General features: G+C 43.3%; 1 protein-coding gene and 1 long non-coding RNA gene across 3 annotated transcripts in view; both read left to right on the top strand.

Moving 5' to 3' along the window:
• The window catches only part of LMNTD1 (lamin tail domain containing 1), a 267,606-nt gene that overhangs the window by 190,742 nt on the left and 50,667 nt on the right, over window positions 1-26,197 (top strand). For both annotated transcript variants that reach the window (XM_075898606.2, XM_089769804.1), the window contains exon 6: window positions 21,450-21,565. In XM_075898606.2, the coding sequence (XP_075754721.2) occupies window positions 21,450-21,565 (116 nt within the window). The remainder of the gene's footprint in view (window positions 1-21,449; window positions 21,566-26,197) is intronic.
• LOC149525626 (uncharacterized) lies at window positions 2,626-5,580 on the top strand. The gene is made up of 3 exons (XR_016347064.1): window positions 2,626-2,894; window positions 3,996-4,077; window positions 4,516-5,580. It is a non-coding gene; the product is annotated as an uncharacterized LOC149525626 (long non-coding RNA).

Raw genomic sequence — 26,197 nt, 5'->3', positions numbered from 1 at the left:
ATAGCCCTGTGCCTGCCTGGTACCTGGCAGCACCTGCCAGCCTCATTGGCCCGAGCTCTAATGATCTGGAGGGAGTCAAAGAAGAGAGGAAGAAGGGAAAGAGAAAGGTCAGGTAGAGAAGGAGTTAAGAGCCTCCCAGTTGGTTGCTGGCCAGGCCTGTTGTAGGCGAAGTATCTGTGAATCCTGTATATAGATGGGAACTGGCAATGAGAAAGAGCACAGGTGTTGCACCAGATTGAAGTGTCCCCGACTCATTGAAAAGAGGGAACAAAGAGACCAAATACCCAGAACATAGTGAGAGCCCTGGTACAGGATGATATAAAGAAATTTGAGTTTTCTGGTTGTAGTGAAAGGAGAGAAAACATTGAAGCTCGGGTCCGCTTCAAAAAAGTAAGAAAAAGTTCTTATTCAAAAGCTTTTAGTCAGGCTCAACTGCACAGAGTTAAAAAGACTGCCTTTACAGGATTGACTTTACAAAGCAGTGTTGATTTTATTATCAGAATATGCAAGATTCACATATTGACTTGGTGTATTCCTTCAGCCAGCTTGGTTCTAATGACATGAGAGTCTAGGAAAATGCACTTCGGTAAAGACTTGTTTGTTGATGTGTTACTGATACAATGGACAGCCTCTAGGCTGAGTTCTTGATTAAATTTTTAAAAATACCTATAGGATTTAGCCTAAATGGGGTCATTCTCTTGTCATCATAAAAACTGCAGAGCCATGAACCATCCAAATAAAAATCCAAATGGAGCAAATCCATATAATAAACATAAACAAAACCAATTTTAACCACTCAGAAACTCAACAATGTTATTGCTATTGCAATTTGCTCTATAATCATGGCTGTATACCTCTCTCTCCTGAATGTGCTTTGATCGGGGATAGAAAAGTGATAGCTTTCAAGATTTTGTTCACCTGGAAAAAATTGTGTCTTCAATCTTTTTGCAGTGGGTGCTTAATGCCTATATATTCCACAATTATCATTTAAACATACTGATACTGCATCCCAGGAATAAAGAGAAGTGAGGCAGTTAAATATTTAGATGGCAGGGGATGTATGTCTCTGCTGAGTTGAACACCACCCAAGCTGAATTTTGGGAGGTTCCTTAACCTCTGGTCTTGAGGTCATTATGCCACCAGAGTGTTTGAATTCTTAAGTGAACAACGCACTGTGAAGCATACCCTTATGCTTGGTTAATGCTGGATCTCTGAGCAGTCCTTACCTCATCCACCTCCCGTTAAATTAAATGGGCCAGACCAGTCCAGCATACAAAGAGTGATGTCACTATTGTGAAAAAAAAGAAAAGCTCAGTGGGAAGACAGAAGCCAGACCCCCAAATTAGGGATCCTTTGGCTGAATAGAAGAGCAGACAGACTCTAAAAGATCAAACCACTTTGGTATGCCAATGTGGCATGTGATGTCAAAGATAAAAGGATAGCCTTTTTTTCAGAAGCAAGAATGTTTTGGAGAGAGTGAAATCTTAGTATCTATGCTGAAATGCATAAAAAGCACATGTTTCTGATATTGTTTTCTTTTATGTTAAAAGGACTGGACATCTGGTTACATTTTAGAAAATTAAATTTAGAGACACTAAATCATTGCTCCACAAAGCGAAAGGTAGTACAACCAAGTATATCAAATAAGGTAACAATGAAATGTTTGGCAAGACTTCAGAGTAATGGAAACTCCAACAACCACAAAAGGGGTGAAACATATTGTGATATACAGGACACTTTAACTTCTCATTTATCTGTGATATTTCTTAGTACATTTTACAATAATACATAGTGTTCTCATTTGTGTAGATGGCTGTGCTTTGACGCCAAAATTCCAGATGTTTTCTAGGTAACTCTATGGAGGCTATTTCATATTGTTTCATTACTTATCACTAGTGTGAAAATCCATAAACTAGACTGTTAGGCTGATTGGATGTGTCATGATTCATGCACACCTTGGTGGCATTTAGGGATAGCTAGGGGTTTCATGGTGTAACAGGGTGGTGACTCACTGCTATACCGCCTCCTGCTGGTCACTTAGGGAGTCATCTCTTCCACCTTGCAGCACCCTCTGCTGGCCAGTGTCTTGCTCTCAGTTACTTGTCTCCTGCACTGGTTCAGACCCCGTTTCCTTCCTGCCCATGGTGCCCTTTCCTCCCAGCATTACCCTACAGCAATGCCACTGCACTCTGTGGTCCTTCCTCCAGGGAATCCCAGCCCCCTTACCCACCTTGCTTCAGTGACCATCTAGCCACCCCTGTCCTGTACCAACCTTGCCTCAGTCATGCTCGGGGCAAAGTGCATTCTGAAACAGCCACTCAACATCGGCAAGGTGGACCTGTTACCTTTTCCTATCCTGGCTGCTTCCCTGCAGCCTTAGTACCCTCAGGCCTTGAGAGCAAGGCTTCAGCCTGGGAATGGTGTCAGACCAGAACTTCCCAGCACTGCTCTGTCTCAGGAAGCCTCTGTAGATTCCCTGGCAGCCAGGTCCCTTCTACTCCACAGCGGGAGTGTGACAGGGCGCCTGCCCTGCACTGGCCCTTTAAGACCAGGACTCAGGCCCTGAGCCGGGGCTAGAAACAAGGAGGCCAGCTGGAGCTGTTTGGGCTAGGGAGAGCCCAGCTGGCAACTATCTAGGGCAGCACAATTGGCTTGTAGAAGCCAGCTGAAACCATTAGGGCGAGTGAGAGCCCAGCTGACAGCTATAAATGGAGAAGCACAGTTTGCTTGGGGAGAGCCAGTGGAGGGTTGACTGCAGAGGAAGTAGGAGCTCCTTGGAGGGAGACAAGCTGGGGAGAGCCAGCAAAGGCTGGAAGTAGGCCAGCCAAGACTCCCCTTGGCTAGGGGCTGGAGACAAAGACTCTGGTATGCGGGCCGATCAGGAGGCCGACTAGGTAAGCAGAGCCGTTGCGACACATGCCAATGATGAGCAACCCATACAGACTAACTTGCCCTGAGAATGGGCTAGATGAGGACAGTCAGGGGGCACAGAGGCACAATAGGGGGCTTGCACTCTGATGGAGCAAGAGGGTCTCTTTCTCCTCCCCAGGATCCCCTATTTATACAACCCCAGCTGGTCCCTAATTGGGTGCTATATGCCATAGCTGCCTGCTCCACAGCCCCAGCCCTCTCTCAGGGCTGTGTATAACTGTGGTTAGGGCCAATGCAGAAAAAGTCTCACATGGGTGCTGTGGTAACTCCTATGGGGTGACCTCCAGGCCTCATAGTCCCCTCAGTCCAAGGTTCAGGATGAGGGTACTCACCCCAGTGTGGGGGCAGCATGGCCCAATTGCCAGAGTCAGTAAAGACCTCCACCAAAGGGGGCTGGCAACTCAGGATGGGGAGGCTCTGAGTGAAGGCCCCGGTGGCAGCCAAGTAGACTAGGACAGACTCAGCAGGAAATCCCGCCAAAACACACTGAAGTCATGCTGGCGGGAGATACCACTCACTTGCCCACTCTGGGTTGTTGCCTACATAGCTGGTGTTTCATTAGTCCTGGAAGTCTCAGGGTCTCCAGGTTCCTCAGGGCAGGCTGTTTCCTGATGCTCAGTCGGGTGTGGAAGCTCACTCTGAGCCCTGGGTCCTCGGCTCCTGTGGGAAGGGTGTGTGGCTGATACTCAGCAGGAGCTTCCACCACACATCTTTCCTCTTGAGCAGCCCTCCCAGACAGAGCTGAGCTGCTTCCCTTTATACTAAGCCTGCACTTTGATAATGCTCACTACAGCCGGAGGGGCAGGACTTCCTCCACCCAAAGTGTTGTCTTAGCCCTTTCTGGCCCTGTTTGCTCACCCTGTCACCAGATATCTTTGATCCACTTTCAATGAGAAATTGGTCCACAGATGCCTTGAACTGAATGAGAAAATTGGAGTTTGAAAACAGAGCTCTGAGGAATTAGAGATCTTCACTGTGCTTATATATAGTTGCTCAATCTTTCCCTTTTCCCCCATCCCACTTCAGCCTTCCCTATAACAAGCCCAACCCCTTTCCTCCTTCAGGGCTGGATTACCCAGTTGGCAGACTAAGCACATGCTTAGGGCACCAGCAAAGCAGGGGCACCAAAAGAAATGAGATTTTACGGTATAGTATTGTTTTATTTTGAATTACATATGGGGGACACCATAATCTTTTCAGTGCTTAGGGCCTTTAAAGGTCTCAATCCAGCCCTGCTCTTGCATAATAATGCCACAACTTCTAGCCACAGGAACTTTCCTCCACCAGATCCTGTCCCCAGGACCATTTTGCTTTCTCACCCTCTCCCATTTCCCTCTTTTCATTCTGTTCTTAACCAGTTTGTCTCACTTGTCATATGTCCCCTGTCCAATAGAAATTCTTACGTTATCTAAACCATATTGATTGAGATTTGCATACCACTTAAAGGGCATCATTCTGACAAGGACCCTCTTTTGCCATTCCCAGATGCCTACACAATAGCTAGTCAGAACAGATACTTAGTACGTCCTTGGATGCTTGGCAAAGAACATAGCTAACCCACTCATCTGTGTTCCATACTCTCAGGGCCTTTTGAGCACATGGTGCCTTCAGCAGCAGTCACTAGAAGAAGTGCACACACACTGCTTCTCTTCAGAGTGGCAATAAGGTCCACTGCAGAGCTTCCTGTCAGCTCTTCACTGCCTTCTCCTTCAAGATGGTGCACAGCTCTTCCAACAAGTCTACAAACCCCCGCCTCCCCTTCCAGGGAGCCTTCAGAACCCTTGTGAATTAAAATGTAATAATGGATGTGCCTTAGTTCAGTATGGGCATTTAAACCATTTCTTGTCACATCTCTACTCCCCACCTGCATTTCTCTGGCCTCTTCTTAGGCAGGGACCATGTATTTTCACATGCTTTTCACAGGCTTGCTACATGTCTACGGGATGGCATTCGACAATAATTATCCATCTCTTTTGTAGCAACTGGACTTTGGTTACTTTTAAATAGCTGAAAGGATGAAGTTCAGTTTTTTTGTGATGTGTTCTGTATTATACGTTCTGAATATGCCTTCGGGGCAAATTTGCATGTGCAAACTCCCCACCCCATCCTCCATGACTTAAACTTCCAGGAAAGGGAAACACAGGGAAGGAATTGTTCAGACAATCTTATTTCCTCCTGTGCTGCCCTTTTTCTCCAGAGTAGAGGAGGAAGAATGGTAACTTACTGCAGCCCCGAAAAAAGCATTGCCTACTTCCAGGCTCATGTCCAACCAACTGGCTATGACTTCTACCTCTTCCCTGCTCCCAGGTGCTCTTGGAAAAACAGCTGAAGTACAGGGATTGTGTGCTGATAGGGGACTAGAACTTCAATGCATGTAGCTTTACCATAACTTCAAAAAGTTTCTAACTACCCTACTCATTAGATCTAGTAGTCATCTAGCCCTACATGCTGTGACATGCCAAACTACTGAATTTTTGGTAACTATTTCTATCTCTGTGCTCTCATGGGCTTTGCTTTGCTGAAATATCTATGGAGAAGAGACATAATGTAATTAGATATTTTATAAACTGATATTTTACAATCATGGGCATGCCTCTGTAAACTTCACTATAATTCATCAGGTAAAGTGGGCTTTACCCACGGAAGCTGATGCCCTAATAAATCTGTTCATCTCTAAGGTGCCACAGGACTCCTAGTTATTTTTCCAGATACAGACTAATACGGTACCCCCTCAGACACTTGTGGGAATGACAAGAGGATAGTGGAGGAGTTAAATTATTACAAGTACTAAGGTGTATGATCTCCTCCCCCCGCATATGTGATGGAGGGGAACAAAATGTGGAAGAAAAGCACTTAAAAAGATGGAAAGAGGAGCAGCTGAGCACCACTACTTGCTTCTCTCTAGTCCCAAGAATGGTGGATGTCCCTCTGCTCTATTCATGTTTGGTGATCCATGGTTGGGAGGGGGCGAACTGAGGAGCTTCTACTCTCTACAGCCTAATCTCATGGGCAAAGATGGATTTTCTTGCTCAGGAACTAATGCTGGTGGAACCAGCAGCAGATGACTACACAAACTCCTTGGTAGCTGTTCTTTGGGGCAAAGTGCACAAGACTTCTCTCCTTCTGCAAACCCTTATTTCTCTAAGTAGTCCATGTTCACACATTTAATCCTAATGACCTCACCTCTGCTTTCGTTTCTGGACCTTTCCAATAGGGTTAATACTGTTGTGAGGATTTAGTGTTTTTCTAAAGTGTTCAGCATTGGCTTAACTCCCTCCCCACTGAATTCAGTATTCATTGGGGGAAGAAGCAAGCTAGACTGAGCACTATGGGAAAATCCCAGCCTAACTACAACATAGGTTTGATCTTCCTTCCACCCTAGTAAATTGCAAAACTCCTTATTTTAGTAACATCCTTTGAAGATTAACAGTCCTACAAATGTGCTAAGTACTGCTATATTCTCTTCCTTTCAAAGCATTCATGTAACTTACATTTTCCATAGTGCTAGCTAGATTGATATTTTAAAAGATTTTCTTGATCAGTCAGTGTCTCTATCCATCCTGTTTAGCTCAATAGTTTCCAAAGGGTTAATGCTAATGAGACATGTGCATTGACTGTGGGATATATCCCTAAGTCAAGCAAACATGCCTCTAAAATGTCATTTTTTCAGTTCAAACAAAGGTCATTTTAAAAAAATCCATGTTAATGCAACAACTCTCTCTCTATATATATACACACACACACACACACACACACACACACACACAAATTGCAGACAGAATCATACTTTTGAAAATTGACTAACTTTGTGCCTCTAATTTAGATTTTTATAGCATTTTTCATGCATATATCTCAGTGCTTTACAAAGGAATGTAAATATCCTCATTTCTGTACAACGAAGGGAACCTGGGCCCAGAGAAGTGAGGGATAACATTTTCAAAAGGGCCTAAGAGCTTAAGTCTTAGTGACTTTCAATGGCACTTTGGCTCCTAATTATCTGCCTCTTTTGAAAATAGGACTTAGGTTCCTTAAATTGCATAGGTGCTTTTAAAAATATTTCCTAAGTGACTTGCTCAAAGTGATACATGTAAGTGGCAGAGCTGGGAGTAGAACCCACCCATCTTACTTTGTTTCGTGGAAAAGCTGGATTGCACATGAAAAAGCACAGGCGTGTATTCAAAGTGGGTGGCTGCAGAACTCCCAGATTTGTTTACACAACCAGATTTTTGTTTACACAAATGGTTTTGAACATAAAATTGTGTGCTCAGCTCAGTTGTAGTGACCTTACTGAGGCCCTTTTGAAAATGTTTCCAACTGATGGCTAAATGAGCATTAGATTCCACAAGAGCAAATAGTATTATGCTTCATGCCTTAATCTCACAGTTCCAGTTGTTAATAGTTTTTGAGGCAAGGATGAAAAAACTCCACATCACAACCTTATACCTAGTGAAATAGTAATAGAGATGTAGCCATGTTAGTTTGGTCTAGCTGAAACAAAAGACAGGACTATGTAGCACTTTAAAGACTAACAAGATGGTTTATTAGGTGATGAGCTTTCGTGGGCCAGACCCACTTCCTCAGATCAAATAGTGGAAGAAAATTGGCATGACCATATATACCAAAGGATACAATCAAAAAAGTGAACACATATAAAAAGGGTGTGTTCACTTTTTTGATTGTATCCTTTGGCATATATGGTCATGCCAATTTTCTTCCACATATTGATCTGAGGAAGTGGGTCTGGCCCACGAAAGCTCATCACCTAATAAACCATCTTGTTAGTCTTTAAAGTGCTACATCGTCCTGTCTTTTGTTATACCTAGTGAGGCGTGGTGTTCTAGTGGGTAGGAATTGGGCTAGGAGTCATAAGATGGTCAGGCCCACCAACAGGTGAGGTCGAAGGGGGAAACTGCCATGGGGCCCAGCCATTCAAATTGACCTGTGACTTCTGGACGCTGCTACTGAAGTGGCAGCCAGAGCCCTGGATCCTTTAAATCTCCACCGGAGCCCTGTGCGGCATATTCCATAGCCTTGGGCAGCATGATCCAGGAAGGGTTGGGGGAGAGGGGGCAGCTACCCCTATTCTCCCCCCCCCTTCAGCTCAGGGGCCTGGCAAGTCTGTCAGTCCCCCTAAAGATGGTTCTGCCATTGATACTGGGTAAGACACTTCACTTTTTGTTCCTTGCCCTTTGGCTGCTTTGTTTCTTTATGCTGCAGCATTTTCCAGGCAGTAACTGACTCTTTCTATGTGTTTCAGTGCCTCACAAAATGGGGCCCTGTTCTCTATGGGGCCTTGAGGGATATGTCTTCCCAGACCTGTGGCAGTGAGCCTCCCAGTTCATGTTGACAGACATGGGCTCGTGTCTGTGGGCTCTGGATAGTGACGTCATGACTCGGGCTCATGCTGGCTTCAAAGTCTGAGCTCTTAGTTAGGAGGCAGTTTCATTCCAGCCTTTTCGTTGTAATTGCTTTGTGTATTGGCTAGTGTCTGTAGATTGGATCCTAACAAGATTTTGTAGTTTTCATTTTCTGTTCAAAATAGTAAAAAGTCTCTCTCTAGGGTTAAACCTAAAGAAATACCATTGTAAAAACTTTCTGGATATGGTTGGCTTGCCTCTTTCCAACGCTGTTTGGTGCTGACAAGGCACCATGGGCCTTTCAAAATGTCAGCAGCGCAAACTTTCAATCCTGCCTGTTAACAAGAATGTAGATAAGAGGCTTTGTTAGTCTATAAAGTGCTACCAGACCATTTGTTTAAGTTTTTCAAATAACTGTACAGCATCTTTTGCGGCTAGTACTACAACCAAGGAACAGCTTGAGGCCCTGCTGCTACCAAACTATTTTGCACAAAAGTTAGTGTGAACCCTTAGGGAAACAATATTCCATATTATCCAGTCCAGTTCTACACTCCTTGATCATATGAATTACAACTGATATCAGTGGAACTACTTGAGTCAGGATTGTCCTCATGAGAGGTGATTGCAAGCTTGGATTTTAGCATTAAATGGTAACCGACACTACAATGGACATGCAAAGGCTAATCACATAGGATACTCACTGTATATTTTGACTTCTTAGCTGCCTAAGTGCTGGAAACTGGCAGCAGCACTCATTTAAGTTTTGTTGTTGTTGTTCGAAGTCAGGCAAGGAGCCCTAAAGGCCAGAGCTCCTTAAGAGAGGAAGGAGACATGGAAACAAATGCCATGCCTTTGTTTTCAACTTCAGTCCAGCAAAGCAATTCTTCCTTTTTCATACTGCTCACTGAAATCAGTGGTCACATTATCAGGCCCAAAAGAAGCAATGCTGGGGCTGTCTGATGAATGAGTAAAGCTTCACCAAAAGAATAAGTTTTTATTGGACCCAAAATTACAATAGAAAAATCAACCTGGTAAAGTGCTATCGTTGAATACATTTGATGTATACAAAGTGAAAACATATTCCCCAGAACTGGAGAGTACTCTTTAAAGCAGGGTTTCCCAATCTATGGGTGGGACCTAAATATGGGTCACCATTACATTTCAGAAGGGTCTCCAAGTATCTCCGCAGGTGGCTCTCTCCCTCCTTCCTCCCCCTGTTTTTGAATTGCTGTGGGTCACCAAGTCTTCCTGAATTGTCAAAATGGGTCCCCATCTGGAAAAGGTTGGGAACCGCTGCTTTAAAGGGAAAGAAGCCAGATTTTGGATGGCAAGGGGGGGTGGGGAGGGAGCGCGGAGACTCACCAGCATTAGTACTCAATTCCATCCAGATCGGTGTATGAACACAGTGCATTAGAACATTAATATTCATGCAATTTCCAGCTGTGAAGAGGCCCAAAGGGGAGAGTCTTGCATTATCCATTTCCTGTTGGAATAGGAGTACATGTACATGGAGCTCTGTGCCTGCTTCATTTTTTTTATATACTCCATATATGTATATGGATCATACTCCCTGAGTCTCTGGCAGTGGCCCATTAAGTGCTTATTTTGTTTGTCACAGAACTTTGTAAAGGGCTTTCAACTGTATTTTTTAAAGAGCTGAAATATGAACAACCACCTTCCATCTGCTGCTCATGTGTGTATGCCAGAATTTGGCCCATATGCCTGTAAATGGAATAAAACATTGTGCCATGAGGTTATTTACTTTACAGGTTTCTAGTATAAATTAATAACATTTTGGATGCCATTATACAGATAAAGAATAGGCAATTGAGGTGATGATGATAATTGAACTCTAAAGGCAAAAGTTTGAGAAACTTGTCAGTGACAGAAAGCAGGCAGCTAAAATGAAAACTGTTATGCAACCTTACTAAAACATCCACTGTTGCTTCTACTAGACTATACTGCACTAAAACACCATCTGGTTCTCCTCATGGTCTAAAACACTAAATGGAGTAAAGGTGAAATAAGTCTTCCAATTTCATGTTTCCAAGAGGCACTTTTGGATGTTCAGGTCCCAAAATATAATTCTTAATTTCTTTCTTAGCCATAGGTACACAACATTATGCCTCAAACACCAGGATTCCACTAGGTTAAAATAACACTGGATCTGCATTCTGGAGTTACCTCAGAAACCATCTCATGAGAGAGTTCACCCAAATCATAGAAAATTGCATGTATGCTCTGCAGAATTAACAGACACAATATATTTTCAGCATCTCTCTTGTTCTATGATGGTTCAACTGCCCCTTATCTTTCAATTTAACACCTCAATTCAACAAAACATTTGAATATATATTATTTACTAAGTCCAATTAAAAACATTTCTGAGAAGGGTGTGAACTTTTGCTAAATCAGGACTTATATGAGCCAAAACATTTGAGATTCCACAGATCTCAGAATCAAAAACCAGTGAGAAGGTTTAAATTTCTTAAAGCAAGTACCACAACAATATAAATATACCTTCATAGACAAGAAGAATGGTCTAGTGGTTGAGGAGTCAAAGGAGGTGTGATTGTGAAGGTTGTTAATTGGTCATAAATTTTTCTCAAGGTACTGTATTAATGAAATCATTTTATAATGGCGAAGTTTTAAATTAGTATATCAATATTTTTGTTCTGAGTGATGTTCTTGTAAAGCTTTTCTGTTAATGAAGTGTCTAAAATCACCATTTAATGGTAATACCAACCTTATTGCCCAATAATTTTGATACAAGTTATTAATCTGAGACGATACTGAATAGCCCAGAAGACACCAAAGTTTATATTCTGGAAAACTTTCTCTTCTGTGTCAGATCTCATTTGTTATAAGACCACATCTGCCCTCTGCTGTTCTTTCCAGACTATGTGGAACTAAATCACATTCTCAGAATAGAATAATAATTTTAATAAATAAATAAAAGGTAACAAGAGGAAAACATTTTTTTTTAAAAAAAAAACCTTTTGTATAATCTATTTTAGCAGTGATTCTGAACCCTTGTGAATCTAAACACCACTTAACTTTGGGAAATTTTCTATTCACATTCAGTCCACTTATCGCTCGTTTGAAAAAATGTACTAAATTCTGAGGTTTAACATATACATTGCAAGAAAGGTGTCTAATTCTGCCCTCTTTCACAATGCTCCACAAAAAAAGCATATACAGAGTGATATGTAGCAAAACCAGCATTACTATCACATCTGTTCTGACTGGCAGCTACACTCAACTTCCTCCTTCTCAGTAGTAGTAACAGTAATAGTGTAAATGTGAGGCTTCCTGGGTGTATGCTTTTGTTAGAGCTGGAGACACAGCCACACCAAATGAGGACAATGCACTGGCCACTAGCAACTACTCAAGAATGCCCTTCTCTGAATACAGATTCTGAGAGAACTTTTTGCCTGGCCATATAACTTCTAGAATGTGTTTAAAGGACCTGCACTCTGCAGAGCTGGGATACCTGATATTCCTGCAGTGCCACTGGGCAGCCATACAGAGCTATAACAAAGAAGCACTATGGGGAGTAGATCCTTCAGAATGTGCCACCCAAGAGATCCAGAATCATGGTTCCTAGTGACCCTCTGATTGGCCAAGTCCCCTATTTTGCCCCAGGAGTTAGCCTAGGGAACTAGTCTATGCTACAGAGAAGATCAAAGCTGCCACAGTTGATCTTCCGGGGTTCAAAGTAGCAGGTCTAGTGAAGATATGCTAATTTGAACTGAGAGGGTGCTCCTGTCGGTGCTGGTAGTCCTGCTCCTCATGAGTAATTAACGTAGCTGGAGTTGCGTATCTTAAGTTGACTTTCCCCTTTAATGTAGACCTGGCTTGGGTAACCACCCAGATTTTGGCTTGTTGCAATGCCAAATTCTGCTTGATTTCTAGCCTGACTGATTCTGATGTCTACCTTGATGCTAATCCAGTACTGCCTGATCTCTGACCTTAAGCCCCAGCTTGACTGTGATCTTGACTCTTGCTTATGGAACCTGGCTTCAGCACCAGCTCATGATAGCTGTCCCTGGTGGACAGGCCTCAGCCCAGCTGTGACCAGTAGGCCAGACCACTTATGTCCTGGTCTGTTCAAGATTTTAGTTATGTAGTTATGCCACACTGAAAATGCTTATTTAAGATAACTACTAAATTTATATTTTATTTCCAAATGCCACAATGAACATCAAATAGCTTGTGTTGTCCATTGTAGGTATGTCTACACCACTGGGTTTTTTTTTGGAAAAACGGCATTTGTTTTGGGAAAAACCTTCAATTACATCCACACTGCAGTCATTTCTTTAAAAAAAAAAAATGGAAAGAACAGAGGGTTTTTTTTTTTTTGACATTGGTAAACATCTTTCTACAAGGAAGAAGCCTTTTTCCGAAAGAGCTCTTTCAGAAAAAGGAGTGTGTGGACGGGGAAGAGGGAGTTCTTTTGCAAGAAGCGGAAAAAGGAAGAAGCACAGGTGCTCTGGTGGCCATTCACAGCTTGCAGCATCCATTCAGTGTGGACACTGTCAAAAAAGCAAATCACTTTTTCGATGTGCTTTCACAGTGTGGACTCTCTCTTTCGGAAGATGTTTTTTCGGAAGATCTCTTCAGGAAAAGCTTCTTCTGAAAGAGGCTATGTCTAGACTGCAGGCTTATCACAAAATTCATCAATTTAATTTAACTGAAGTGGCCACAGAATTTCTAATGAATTGTAGGGAAGAGGTGCAGAAACAAGGGCTTCTTGCTGAATAAATGCCTTCTACATCTTGTGGAGTAGATACTACTATCAAGGCCTTGTACTATCTGAAAAGAACTGTGCAGCCATTCTGAAGTTCACATAAATCTTACCAGGCAATTTCAAGGACCAGATCCTTGCATGTGCCGAGCAGCACTTATTGCGGAATCTCTCCAGGCCACTTCTGTGCTCTCTTAAAAATTAATTAACTGCTAGTGCAGCTTTTATGGCATAGAGATCTAGCCAAACCAGCTGCATACTGCCTGGAAATTACCCCATGTAAAAGGAATTGTGTGCTGACTCTTTAAGCTAGTTTTTGAGTATCCTCTAAACTTAACAGAGCAGGGCAGAAGATACAGCATCAAAATATCTGACCACCAGCTTCTTGAAAATAGCCATATGAGTCCAAGTCTGTAAGGCCATCAGATAAAATCAAAGTTGAAATTTCTAGGCGAGGTCATTTTTAAGGTAATAGAAATCAAAAACTTTGAAACTGCCCACAAAAGGATACAATGTGTATTCTGAACTCTTGTGGCTCTTAAGTATCTTGATTGACTTGCCTCAGATTTCCTAAATAATCCTCACCTTAGCATAAAATCACACTTGTATAATTTCAGGCAAATAGATTAAACTTTGGCATAGTTAGGGAAGAGGGTATAAAAATTATAGCTGATCAAAACTCAGAATTTTGCTTTCAAAGGAATTGTTGCTATGTCAGAATTTGTTTTTGTTCTAAATCAGAGCAACCACAAATATTTCCTGTGAAATCAACCTTCCTAAAAATGTTTTGAAACATTTGTTTTGGGGAAAATTTTTTGAATTTTCATATTTTTATTTTAAAAGTAATTGGTTTTCCATTGATGTATTTTTAGTATTTTGCATCACTTGTCATGATATGATGTCATCTTATGGCTCACTAGTGACATGTTGCAAAATAATGTCATATAACATGAACTAGTCCAGATATTCTCTTCTAGTCTGCTTTTTTTTAAATTACTAAAAATAAATTAAGGTCAAATTGAAATATGCTGTGTTCTGTATCAATGTGTCTTCTGCTTGTGTTAGAAAACAGTTTGACCCTTTATCTTATTTTCTTGTTGAAAGTGACAGATTGACAAACTGTTTCCTTACAGCACAAGCAGGAGACACTTTGGTTTACAAAATATGGTAAGATAAGATGTTTCAATTTATATTAAGCAGGAGCTGATTTTGATTATTTGAAAAATGCAAAATAAATAGAATATATGTATTATTTCACAATATATAACATTAATCTATATAATATGCCTATATCATACTATCTCAAATGATGTCAGTAGTAATGCAGAATATCATTTCATATTATGATAGGACTTAATATATCACTTGTCAGATGACATCACATGACCTGTAATCATGTGCTATTATTGACATGTCACGATTGACATGTCACGGAATAATATAAATAGATACAAATAAAAAGATGCATTTTAAAGAAAAAAAATCTTTAAAAAAAATTTAGAAAACATTTCTTTGAGGAAATTTCAAACAAATATTATTTTGATTTTTGCAGGAAGTTTACCACAATCAGAATTTCACACACAAATGGTTTTGTCATAAATGACATTTTCTAGTGGAAATCTCCATGGAAAATTGCTCATCAGCTGTAGTCAAAATGGTTCCCATGATGGAATGTTAGTTGCATCTTTAAGTTGCATCTTTAACCGTATGCTGCTTTCCTGTACTGAGATTCTTTGATTATCTGAAATGTGGTATACCTAAGAAGCAGTTTCTCATAGGCAATCATCTTTTTAAAAGTCTCTGTTAAACATTAGGTAGCATTTCATGTACTCTAGCACCACATAATGGAATTAAAATGCTTATCAGGCTAAATTTTTACTGCATACAATTTTCCTGAGAAAAATGGTTTCCAAGTACTGGTCAAACTGCTCCATGCCTTTTGTACAAATTATTCACAGTATTTAATGTTTAATAATAGATAAATGTCTAGTACATAACCTATTTTCAATGTAATTCAGTCTTGCATTGAATTCAACAGGCTTAATCTCTCCCTTATTTACACTGAAGTGAAACAGGCCTGGTCTAACAGAACTTGGATTTGGTAACTTGAATTCCACTGAAAGGTTCATCTATTTTATCAGGCTCTTCCTTTGGCAATTGGTTATGCTCCTAGTGTTAATGGCCTAAAAGACTTTTTACCTTTGAGCTAGCATGGGTTTGTAATGATTGACTAAGCCCTAGCGTTCTGGATAGGTACTTCTATTAATGTTATCTACCTATATCTATCCCAATAGGCTAACAATGTATTGGGCACTTCCTGCCTCAAAGAAATTACAATTTGAGAAAATTAGCAATAGCTGAAGGGAGGCAAGACGGATACAAATTTTTTTTTTAAATTAAATGTTATATAAAAATATCACATTCCCTGCAGTGGCTCTGAAGAAGGAAAGATGGTCCATGCCTTCTTGTTCATGGTGGGCCTTCAAACTTAAAGGGTCATATGAAACAAGGCACTAAAATGGTTTTAGGAGAAGGAGACCAATAGGTCGAGACTGGCTACCCAATAGGAGATAAGAACAGAGGAGTATGGAGGGGCAGAAGAGTCACAAAAATGCGGACGAAAGTCTTGTAAAATTAGGAGTCTGTGGGGCAATTTATAGCTGGAGGTGACCGGGTCAGAGCGATGATCAAAGAAGCTGACCTAAGCATCAGTATTTTGTATGAACTTAATAGTATTAGGAAAGCCAAGGAGTGAATGGTATTGCTGTCATCAAGAAGTGTGGTAATAGCCTCATAAATAGTGGAAAGAAATGAAAGTGGCCTAAAATGTGTAGGGCTGCCACAGTGGACTTTATGGGTAAGTCCACACTTATGCCAGCATGTAAAATACAGACATTGCCTATCGCTCTCCTGGATGTAAATGGCAATATAGATAGAAGGGCATAGCTTAGGTAGGTAGAGTGCCCTATATTCATGAACCCCCCAGGATATATACCTACATAGCCTCGCTATTCACCCAAACAGTCCCTTCCCAATGTATCTTGCTTCCCCCCCCTCTGCAGCTGGAATCTTCCTTCACTAGGGTGAAAGATTCCAGTAGTGAGGAAAGGAGATTTTCCCCACCACCTGCCCGTTACTCGAGCCTGTCACTGTTGTGTAACTATGCATGTAGTGCCTGTATTACGTATGTTGTACATGTATTCTGCATGTCCCTGTAAGTAAAGCCATAGCCAAAGATGATTTCCAAGATGCGGAACTGAGTAACACAACAGGGTGGATGTTGGTGTGGCTTCTAAAAATGTTTTTTTCCGTCTATGCTAAGTTCTCACTTTGCATAGGCTATTTACAGTATTACTCTAGGTGCATCTACATTGCACCATTATTTTGAGAAAACTAGCGTTATTTCAAAATAATGCGAACGTCTACACAGCCATTCCATTATTTCGAAATAACTTCAAAATAATGGAGGGCTTATTCTGAAATCTGTAAACCTCATTCTATGAGGAATAATGCCTATTCCAAAATAGCTATTTTGAAATAAGGTGTGTGTAAATGCTCCGCTGCTGCTATTTTGAAATAGCCCCTCCCCAGTGCCTTGTGGGGTTTTAAATCGAGATAGTATGTCTACATTAGGGAAGCCTGCCTTGGACTAATTTTGAGGCTTCCCTGCAGTCTGGATGTTCTATTGTGAAATAAGCTATTTCAGAATAACTATTCAGGAATAGCTTATTTTGAAATTAGCGTGTAGAGTAGAGGTAGTCTCTATTTAAAATTTCTCCTCTACAAATGATCTCCATATGCACATGGAAAAAAATTTGTTGTGTGCTCAACCAAGTTCTCAATTAGAGTTCAGCTAGATGTGAATACTACTGGCTATTGAAATACTGAATTTTTGTATCAAGAGATTGATCAAAGGGATTAATTATCTGGAATATATAGTCAACCATAGGTCGGGCAATGGAAGTGATCAGCTGCAATGAGCAGTCAGCTGATTTAGTAGACTTCTAGCTGAAAATCCTATGGATATTTACCATGCAGATGAATGATTGGTAGTCTGTCTGGAGAGTTCAGCTGAAGAGCCCTGTATAAATAATTCAATTAACTTCAGCTGCACCCTAAATAAAAGTGTGTACATATTGTGTGTGAGTGTGCATGCATGTGTGTTAGTGTTGCTATTTCTCTCCTGAGGTCAATATGATAAATTATTAATAAATAATAGTTTGAAAATATATACATTAAATTCCTGTCTTCAAACAAATTATTATTTGGAATGAATGCATGAAGAAATTACTTTATTTTTACTTTCCCATTCATTTCACACTAGATTACATTTGAATTTCAAATTTGTGTAAGTATCAAACACTTTGTTCTGTCTGGTAATAATTCTCATATTAAAAATTTGATGAAGCTTTAAGGTTAATTAAAGTTCATGGGGAAACAAGCAACATGGATCTATCTATGCCTCTTTAATTAAAGGCCTGGAGATGAAATTATTATTTTTCCCTTGATAGGTTTGCAGTCAAATCCATTTCTCAAATGGTCCAGAATCTCAGAAAGAGTGTTGGGTTTTTTTTTTTTTTTTTTTTACAGGATGGGCTTCATCAATAGGGAGAATCATCTAGCTCCTCAGCTAAGGACTTCAGTGTGCAACTCAGAAGGAGTGGGGATAGGACGGGTGGGGTTAAAGGTGTCATTAAGCCACCTTTGCCCAGGATCTGGGCCAGTATTTTTAGCAGCGAAGGAACAAAATGGAAGTTATTTAACTGAAGTGGGGGTCTCATCTTTTATGCTGATGTTTCTGTAAAATTACATCCAAGTTTTCAGCAGTTTTCATGAACTCCAGTTTAATCCACAGATAGACATAGTCAAATAATTAACTCTTTAATTCCTGGATTAAGCACTGTGAAGAGGCACCATTCAAAAATCAGTGCAGTATTTTCAAGAGTGGAAAATGGGGTTCTGTTGGGTAACCCAGTAATTTGGAACCCATCGCGTGAGTAAGAAAGTAGTGGCCCTTGAAGAAATAATGCACAGCCATCAACAGGTTTGGTCCAGAATCCAATGTCAGGCTTCCAAATGTCATGAATTCTGCAGTTTCCCCAAATCACTCAAGAGGTTTGTGGAGTTCTTGAGGTAAATGAGCAGAATTTCAGCTCTGCAACGCCTGTTGCAATCGCATAGATTTCAGACAGACCACTCCATAGTCTTTTGAATAGGTTAATATCTCTATGAGCCACATCATGTAGTTCTATGAGCAATGCTTGTAAACACAGTGGCATTTCCAATATTAATAGTCCTGTGAAAGCCAACCACCGGTGGTGCAAAGCTGGTCTGAAAGTTCCATAGAGTCTTGAAATAGTGAATATTATCAACAGGGCTTACGTGTTACACCTTGAAAACTGAGCCAGCTGTGGCCCACAACTCCTACAAAAAGAGGAATGTGCCCTGGTGGCAGCAGTTTAAGGATAGGTTTTTTTGGCAGACATGCTGTCATCCTGTTGAGGAAGGAGTGGTGGAAAAACCCTTAGGCAATGAAAAAACTAAAGGAAGTGACTCCATTAGTGTAAGGCAATAGTAGACCATTATCCTCTATCAAGAGTAGTCACTAGCGATAGTCATGGTACGCACTCTGCTGTATTTCAGAGAAAAGGGGGGCTAGTGCCTCTGTGTACACTTGCATATACCTTGGGATGGCAGTGGAGGTGAGAGAGGATTCAGAGGGGTTTGAGGGGCCACTACAGGACCCGGGGACCAGGAAGTGAGAGCCAGAGGGGCTGGAATGGGCCCAGGAGTTGTTGGAAAAAGTGGGACTTTTCTTCCCAGGTCAGTTTCCTCAGTTCGCTTCCCCCTCTTCCCTATTGTGTCTCAGTGCTTCCCCTCACTTCCTTGCCACTGCATTCACAGGGAGCTTCCTGGTAACTCTTGATACATTTTGGCTCCCAATGACCACTACCATAGGTCAAAATGTGGTGAATGTTCTATTTTCAGGATGACACATGCTACCACAAGAGTCAGTTGTGCTTGATAGACACCAGCCTGTGATAGAAATGGCATATTCACAGTGTGCTCCCAGTGCTTCCTACCATGCAGTGGAAGCACAATGCTCCTACATCTGTTCAGGGGATGCAGAATACTCTAAGCACACCTGGCTCAATTTGTTTCCAGTGAAAAACCAAATTTGCAGTACCCAGAAAAATACATTATCCATGGCCTTCTCCAGAAGTGGCCAACACAGAATTTAGTGACCTTTTAGAATGCATTTATCAAATTGTGCATGTGGTGTGCATCCCTATTCTATTCTATTCTATTCTATTCTATTCTATTCTATTCTATTCTATTCTATTCTAGTTCTTGCACATCACTGTCATATGAGTATTTTCCAGTAGGGCATAGATGATGTAACTCATCTTTGTCCCCTGTAGTTTGTTCTCTTAACCTCTCCCCATGGGGCATATTGTACGTGCAGTCTTGTGTTTTATTTTGGTAAGATTTTTAATACAGCTAACATTGTATGCATGTGTGTGGATAAGAACTTCCTTCCTGGCTGCTGATGCAATCAGCTTATCCTCGGAAACATGATACTTTTTCCTTTCTTGCATCACGTTTAATGACAGCTGTTATTTTTGATTATAAAATGATCCAGCCACTACTTGAAATGCAAAGTTAAATAGAATCTAAGTAATGAACTCTAAAGCCTTAGAAACAACGTGCAAATGGCTGAATTTAAGACTTAATAAATAAATGAAATGCCACAACTTCTTCTTTGTGTACAATGTATAAATGTAAATCAGATTGCTATGTTTGTAAAATATTTGGGGATCCTTTGAATTGTACGATTAAATATAAGGATCATATCATTGTATTGTGATACATTTAAGATATTTATGATTTCATGCAAAGGCTATCTATCTTAGAAATGTGGTTCTGTCTGTCTGTGAGTCCGTTTGTTCAACAGCTCCTCCAAATCTGGTATGCACCTTCCTCCTCTCCAACTTAAAGCAAGATCAGAGTTTTGATTATGTCAGGAAAATGGGAAGTGCCTTGAGTGGGATTGTTTTCCATAAGATGGAAAGGGAGGGAGCTGTTTAGGGGGATGCTATACTGCAGAGTGACCAACGGGGGGACAGCTGCACTACCAAGAATGAGGTCAGCTGGGGCTTGCCATCTTGTCAGCCACTGGACCAGAAAAGGCGCTGCTGGATAGAGCAGGGAAAAAGGCCCTGCAAAACGGAGGGAGGTGAGGCCTTTTCTCCCTCCGTCCGCCTTCTCCCTGCCATCTGGTGGGACTTTCTCGTCTTCCCATCCAGGAGGGCTTTTTCTCCCCACATCTGGTAGGGACTTTTCTCCCTCCAAGCCCTCCCTTCCCCCTGGTTTGGCAGGGCTTTTTCTCCCTCCCTTCATCCAGAGGGGCCTTTTCCTCTTCCTCTGTTAAGCAGGGCCCTTTCTTGTCCTCCATCTCTCAGGGCCTTTTCTCCTCTCCCCTTGTCCAGTGTGGCCTTTTTTCCTTCCCCTGTCCAGCAGGACCTGTTCTCCCCCTTCCTGTCTGGAGGAGCCTTTTCTCCACCCCTCATTCAGTGGGGCATTTTATACCCCACCCCACCCCTCTGGCGGGGCCCTACCAAAAGTGGGTGAGATAAAAGGCCCCAATGGACAGAGGGAGGGAGAAAAGGCCCCACTGAACAGATAGGGGAGAAAAGGCCGCACTGGATGGGGAACGGGTGGAGAAAGTCCCACCAGATTGGGGGAGGAGAAGGTGGACGGGGGGAGAAAAGGCCCCAATTGGATGGGGGGAGAGAAAAGGCTCCACTGGATGGGGGGAGAGAAATCCCCGCCAGTTGTGGGGAGAGAAGGTGGACAGAGGTAGAAAAGGCCCCGCCAGATGTGGGAGAGAGTCCCACCATCACCAGGAGGAGGCATAGCCTGCTACTCACCCAGCACCGACAGGCTTCCCAGTGCACCCTCCCTTCATCCAGCCTGTACAGTCCTCCTGCTCCCCCCACCCTGGGTACCTTATGCGGCCTCCCCCACCCTAATCCTAACCTTAACCTTACGCAGCCTTCCCTGCCCCATCCTGGCCAGTGGGCAGGGTGCACAGTCCCCCCCACCATCCCTGGCCAGCCCAGGGAGAAGCTGCAGGGCAGAGTGCACAGCCCAGGGACATGCCAGTAGGTGGGGTGCCCCCCTGCTACTCTGGGCCACCCCTGGGGAGAAGTCAGCAGCCACCCACACCCCCTGCCCTGAGTCTCCTCCTCCCTTGAGCTCCCCTTCTTTCCAGTCCCTGGCCTAATTCCTGAACCCCTCTTCCTGTCCTGAGCCCCTCCTCACCCCCTGCCCTGACTCCTAGTATATCTAAATAACAGAATCACTAGCTTCAAGTATGTTCATAACCTGATTCCATGCGTTTTCTTTCTCAGGCATTACAAGATCTTCTTCTAGCCAAGACGAAAGCATTGGAGGCTGTTGAGGAGAAAAATCTTTCCCTGCAAAATGAAATCAGTTTGCTTAAAAGCACATTTGGAGGAGAAAAAGGGTAGGAACTTTAACTAAGCAAGGGCTTTTTGATAACTACGTGTACTCTAGCTTTTGTTGCACAAAACTTTTTAAACCTTCTTTGTTAGTGCAGACCTCAACACCAAGTTTTAGTGACTTGTATCATAACCAATGTCATCATAGCACTTACTCCTTCATAAAAGCCCTGCAAGCATCAGACACTGCATTCTCAAGAGACATGGGTGGTAGTGACATGACATTTTTTTAAGGAAGTGCCACTGATGTGGCCCCCAACTGAGAAGGAGAAAGAGGCTCCCCACATTCCCCTCACACACCAGAGCCTGGGGGGCCTAATGGCTAGAAGATTTTGTGTGCTCCAGTCCCAGCAGAGGGGCTGGAACGCCAGCATGGGTTCTCCAACGCTCAGGGTATGTCTACACTACAAAGTTAATTCGAACTAACAGCCGTTAGTTCGAATTAACTTTGATAGGCACTACACATGCAAACCGCTAGTTCGAATTAAGTTCGAACTAGCGGTTTGCATGTGTAGTGCCTATCAAAGTTAATTCGAACTAGCGGAGCGCTTAATTCGAACTTGGTAAACCTCATTCTACGAGGACTAACGCCTAGTTCGAATTAAGGGTTGTGTAGCCACTTAATTCGAACTAGTGGGAGGCTAGCCCTCCCCAGCTTGCCCTGGTGGCCACTCTGGGCACCACCAAGGAAACTCTTCTGCCCCCCTCCCGGCCCCGGAGCCCTTAAAGGGGCACGGGCTGGCTACGGTGCCCATGCCAGGTGCAAGCCTGCCAGCACCCAGCCAGCAGACCCTGCACCTGGCACGGCTCGAGCCAGCCACCCGCTGCCACCCAGCCCTCCGCCTCTTCCCGGGACCAGGCTGGTGGCTCCCGGGAGCCTGCCCAGGTCCGCAAGAGGCGGGCGCCCGCCTGGTCTAGTGCGGACATTGTGGACCTCATCCACGACCTCCGCACTAGGCACAGGAAAATGGCCGTCTAGGGCAGGATAGCTGCCAGCCTGGCCACCCAGGAGCAGGTGTGCATGAAAATCAAGGTGGTCCACTGAGACCCCCGACCCTGAGCTTAGAATGGCCATACTGGGTCAGACCAAAGGTCCATCTAGCCCAGGAGCCTGTCTGCCGACAGCGGCCAACACTAGATACCCTGGAGGGGATGGACCGAAGACAATGACCAAGCCATTTGTCTCGTGCCATCCATCTCCAGCCTTCCACAAACATAGGCCAGGGACACCATTCCTACCCCCTGGCTAATAGCACTCCATGGACCCAACCTCCATGACTTTAACTCACTTCTCTTTAAACTCTGTTCTAGTTCTAGCCTTCATAGCCTCCTGCAGCAAGGAGTTCCACAGGTTGACTCTTTGCTTTGTGAAGAAGAACTTTCTGTTGTTAGTTTGAAGCCTGCTACCAATTCATTTCATTTGGTGTCCTTTAGTCCTTCTATTATGTGAACTAATGAAGAACTTTTCTTTATGCACCCTCTCCACACCACTCGTGCTTTTATAAACCTCTATCATATCCCCCCTCAGTCTCCTCTTTTCTAAGCTGAGAAATCCCAGTCTCTTTAGCCTCTCTTCATATGGGACCTGTTCCAAACCCCTGATCATTTTAGTTGCCCTCCCCTCTCCCAGCCTCTCTCTTCCCCTCTCCCACCTCCTTTTCCCAGTCTCCCCGAGTTTTGTTCAATAAAAGGAGTTTCTGTTTTTGAACACACGTGTCCTTTATTTTGTACATCAGGAAGGGGGGCTGGGGAGGGGTAAGTGGAAGGAGGTGAAGGAGGAATGGGGTACGAGCCCCCGATGGGGAGGACTGGGCTGGCTCTGCGGGCTCCTCAGGGTGGAAACTCTCCTGAAGCCCCTTGATTGACTCCCCCCTCCGGATGGCAGCCTGCGGCAAGTGCTGCCAGGCTGATGGCCAAGTGTTGTGATGTGCCGAGTGTGGGCACTCAGGGCACTCCAAGCCAGGACTGCTTTGCAAGCGGGGAACCCCTGAGAACTGTCTGTCCGGAGTGGGGGTCGGGTCCCTTTAAGCACAGCCCTCGGCTAGCCTGAGGCAGCAGCTCCACACTCTAAGTCCTAATCTGATGCCCTGCTGGCACTGCTTCTGGCCATCCTTAACCTCAGTTCAGGGTCCACTCAGTGTGGACATGCTAATTTGAATTAGAAAAATGCTAATTCGAACTAGTTTTTAAGTCTAGATGCACTAATTCGAATTAGTTTAGTTCGAATTAACTCATTTGAACTAAGTTAGTTCGAATTAGTGCTGTAGTGTAGACATACCCTGAGAGAGGCCCCCAAGCCTCAGGGACCAGATCCAGGCAAGCCAAGAGCCGTATCCAGCCCCTGGGCCTTAGGTTCCCCATCCCTTCTTTAGAGGATCTGGACTTCAGCTACTACCTACTTTTTGTTACCTTTGGTGCATTATTTCAAAAATCCGTGAGCCTATGAGACAGACTTTACATCTAGATCTGAACACTCCCCAAACTTCTGGGATTGTCAGAACCAGAGAATTGATTCAAGTCCTGTAGCTGGGCTTACCCAGTCTGATGTTAGACCTTGCTGCTGCCTCAATTTCCCCCCTTTTTTTCAGCTAAGAAAACTTCATGCTGCAGGTGTTTCCTCAATAACTCTTCTCTTTTGGGAGGTGTAATGAAAAGATGTAAACACCACCACATCTTGGCTGCCTTCTCTAATACAGACAGATTGCTCTGGTCCAACATGCTGTTTGTTTAATTAGAACATACAACAGTAAAGTCAGTCAGCATATTCTACATCTCAAGCACTCAAAGGGCATGATGGATATTTTAATATACTCCTACTTAATCCAATATTAAGACCAGAGAAGCTTTATCTGGACAAAGGAGTCCATTATATAGTTCCAAGCCTAAAAACTACTGGCATGCTTCAGCCCTATGGATGGTATTAACTGCCACAGAGGTTTCTTTACTAGCTGACAGAAGGAGAAGAGTTGCCAGTCTTTTGAGCAAGTTTTCAGTGAATGTTCTGGGCCAAATTCTGCTCTCAAGCCTTGAGTGACCTTACTGAAGTTATTGGAATTACTTTGGATTGACACTGCTACGGACAGTAGATCATTAATTTCACTTTGAAACTCTTCCGAAAGGCCTGAGCAAGTGTATTAACTTCCAGCCAAATGAAACCCAGATGCTTTCCCTTTTAGGGAAAGGAAACCCTTTTCCTGAAACTGTAGCCTGAAAGCTCCAGTCACATCCCATCAGCCTCAGCTGGGTTGGCTTGAGCAAAAAGGATTTCACTGGGCTATTTATACACACACTTTTTTTTCTTCCTGTGTAGTTTCCAACATCATAATTTACTGTATGATTTCAAATGGAGACAGTGGGGTGAACAGCCATGTGGGCCCTGGGGCAAAGTGGGGGGGGGGGGCGTGACAGCTCCATGCCTCAGGAAGATGTGGCACGTTAGGTGGAAGAGGTGGGGCCAGAGCAGCCAGCCCTCAGAGCTGCCAGACCACTGAGTGCCCCAGACATCAAAGCCATGCAGAGTGCCCGGTGCCTCACCCCAGTGGCAAATGAAAGAGGTCCAGGGCTCCGCACCACTGCCACTTCCACAATTCCCCCTCCCTGGTCAGTGGGCCTGAATGGAGATATTTGTTTTGAAATGTCTTTGAGCTGCAATGTCACGTGGTTCCTAGAGCTATTTAGACAAGTTCTGCTGTCTCTTCCACTGGTGTAAATTTGGTGTTACTCTGCTAATGGCAGTAGAGTTACTCTGGATTTACACTTGCCAAAAGGAGAAAAGAATTTTGCCCACTGACTTTAAGCTGATTGGCTCTCCGGAGAGGTGAGTAAGGGCAGATGCTGACACATCCCTGCTATGTTTTGCCATCATGTAAGTTAACAACTTAGGGCTAGACTGCAGGTGCGATAGCATAGCTCTGCTTCAGGGGTGTCCCAGAGCAGCACTGCTTCAGGAACATCAGGAAGATTGTGCTCAGAGAGTTATAATTTCTGCCGAGGCTGCACAGAAGGGGTGTGCATCTTACACCCCAGCTGTTATGGTCGTGTGATGCTCTCCTGCCTTCCTCCACTTTCTTTCCTCCCTGCACCCTTTCTGACATCTCAGGTAGAGGTGGGTGAATGACTGGTTTTTCAGTTTGCTGGCGGTTACAAAACATGGGGACAAGAGGGAAGCAGTTTGGATTGAGCCAAATTTTTAAAAAAACAAGAATTTCAGCAAATATTATTTGTGGTCAGACAAAACTGTGACAACTCCTGATTTTCTCCATCGTACGTGAGATCAGAGTGTCAGAGTACAGGGAATATGTCTTGCCAGATAAGAATTCCATTTGGCATGGACTTTGTTTGTAACTTGTAACCATGAGCTCATCTGTCACGTAGCAGGCACTTGACACGTAGTTGGAAAGCTATGTCTGGAAAGGTGTGGCAAATAAATGAAGGGTGATCAGCACTGAATGGCTGTGCCCTGGTGAAACAGGGAGGTTGTACTGGCAGGGCCAGTGACTTTGAATGGACTTTCTGGACAGAAATCTGCCTGGAGGGAAGGGGCTTTTGCTGCCTATATCCATGCTTAGGAGAGCTGCAGTTTCTCCACCTTGCAAAAAATTACTAGTCTTTTTTTTTTTAATAGTAACTGCTTCCTA

This window comes from Pelodiscus sinensis, chromosome 1 (assembly GCF_052426305.1).
Source record: "Pelodiscus sinensis isolate ZL-2025 chromosome 1, ASM5242630v1, whole genome shotgun sequence".
Lineage (NCBI taxonomy): Eukaryota > Metazoa > Chordata > Testudines > Trionychidae > Pelodiscus > Pelodiscus sinensis.
This window is presented reverse-complemented; position numbering and strand designations above follow the sequence as displayed.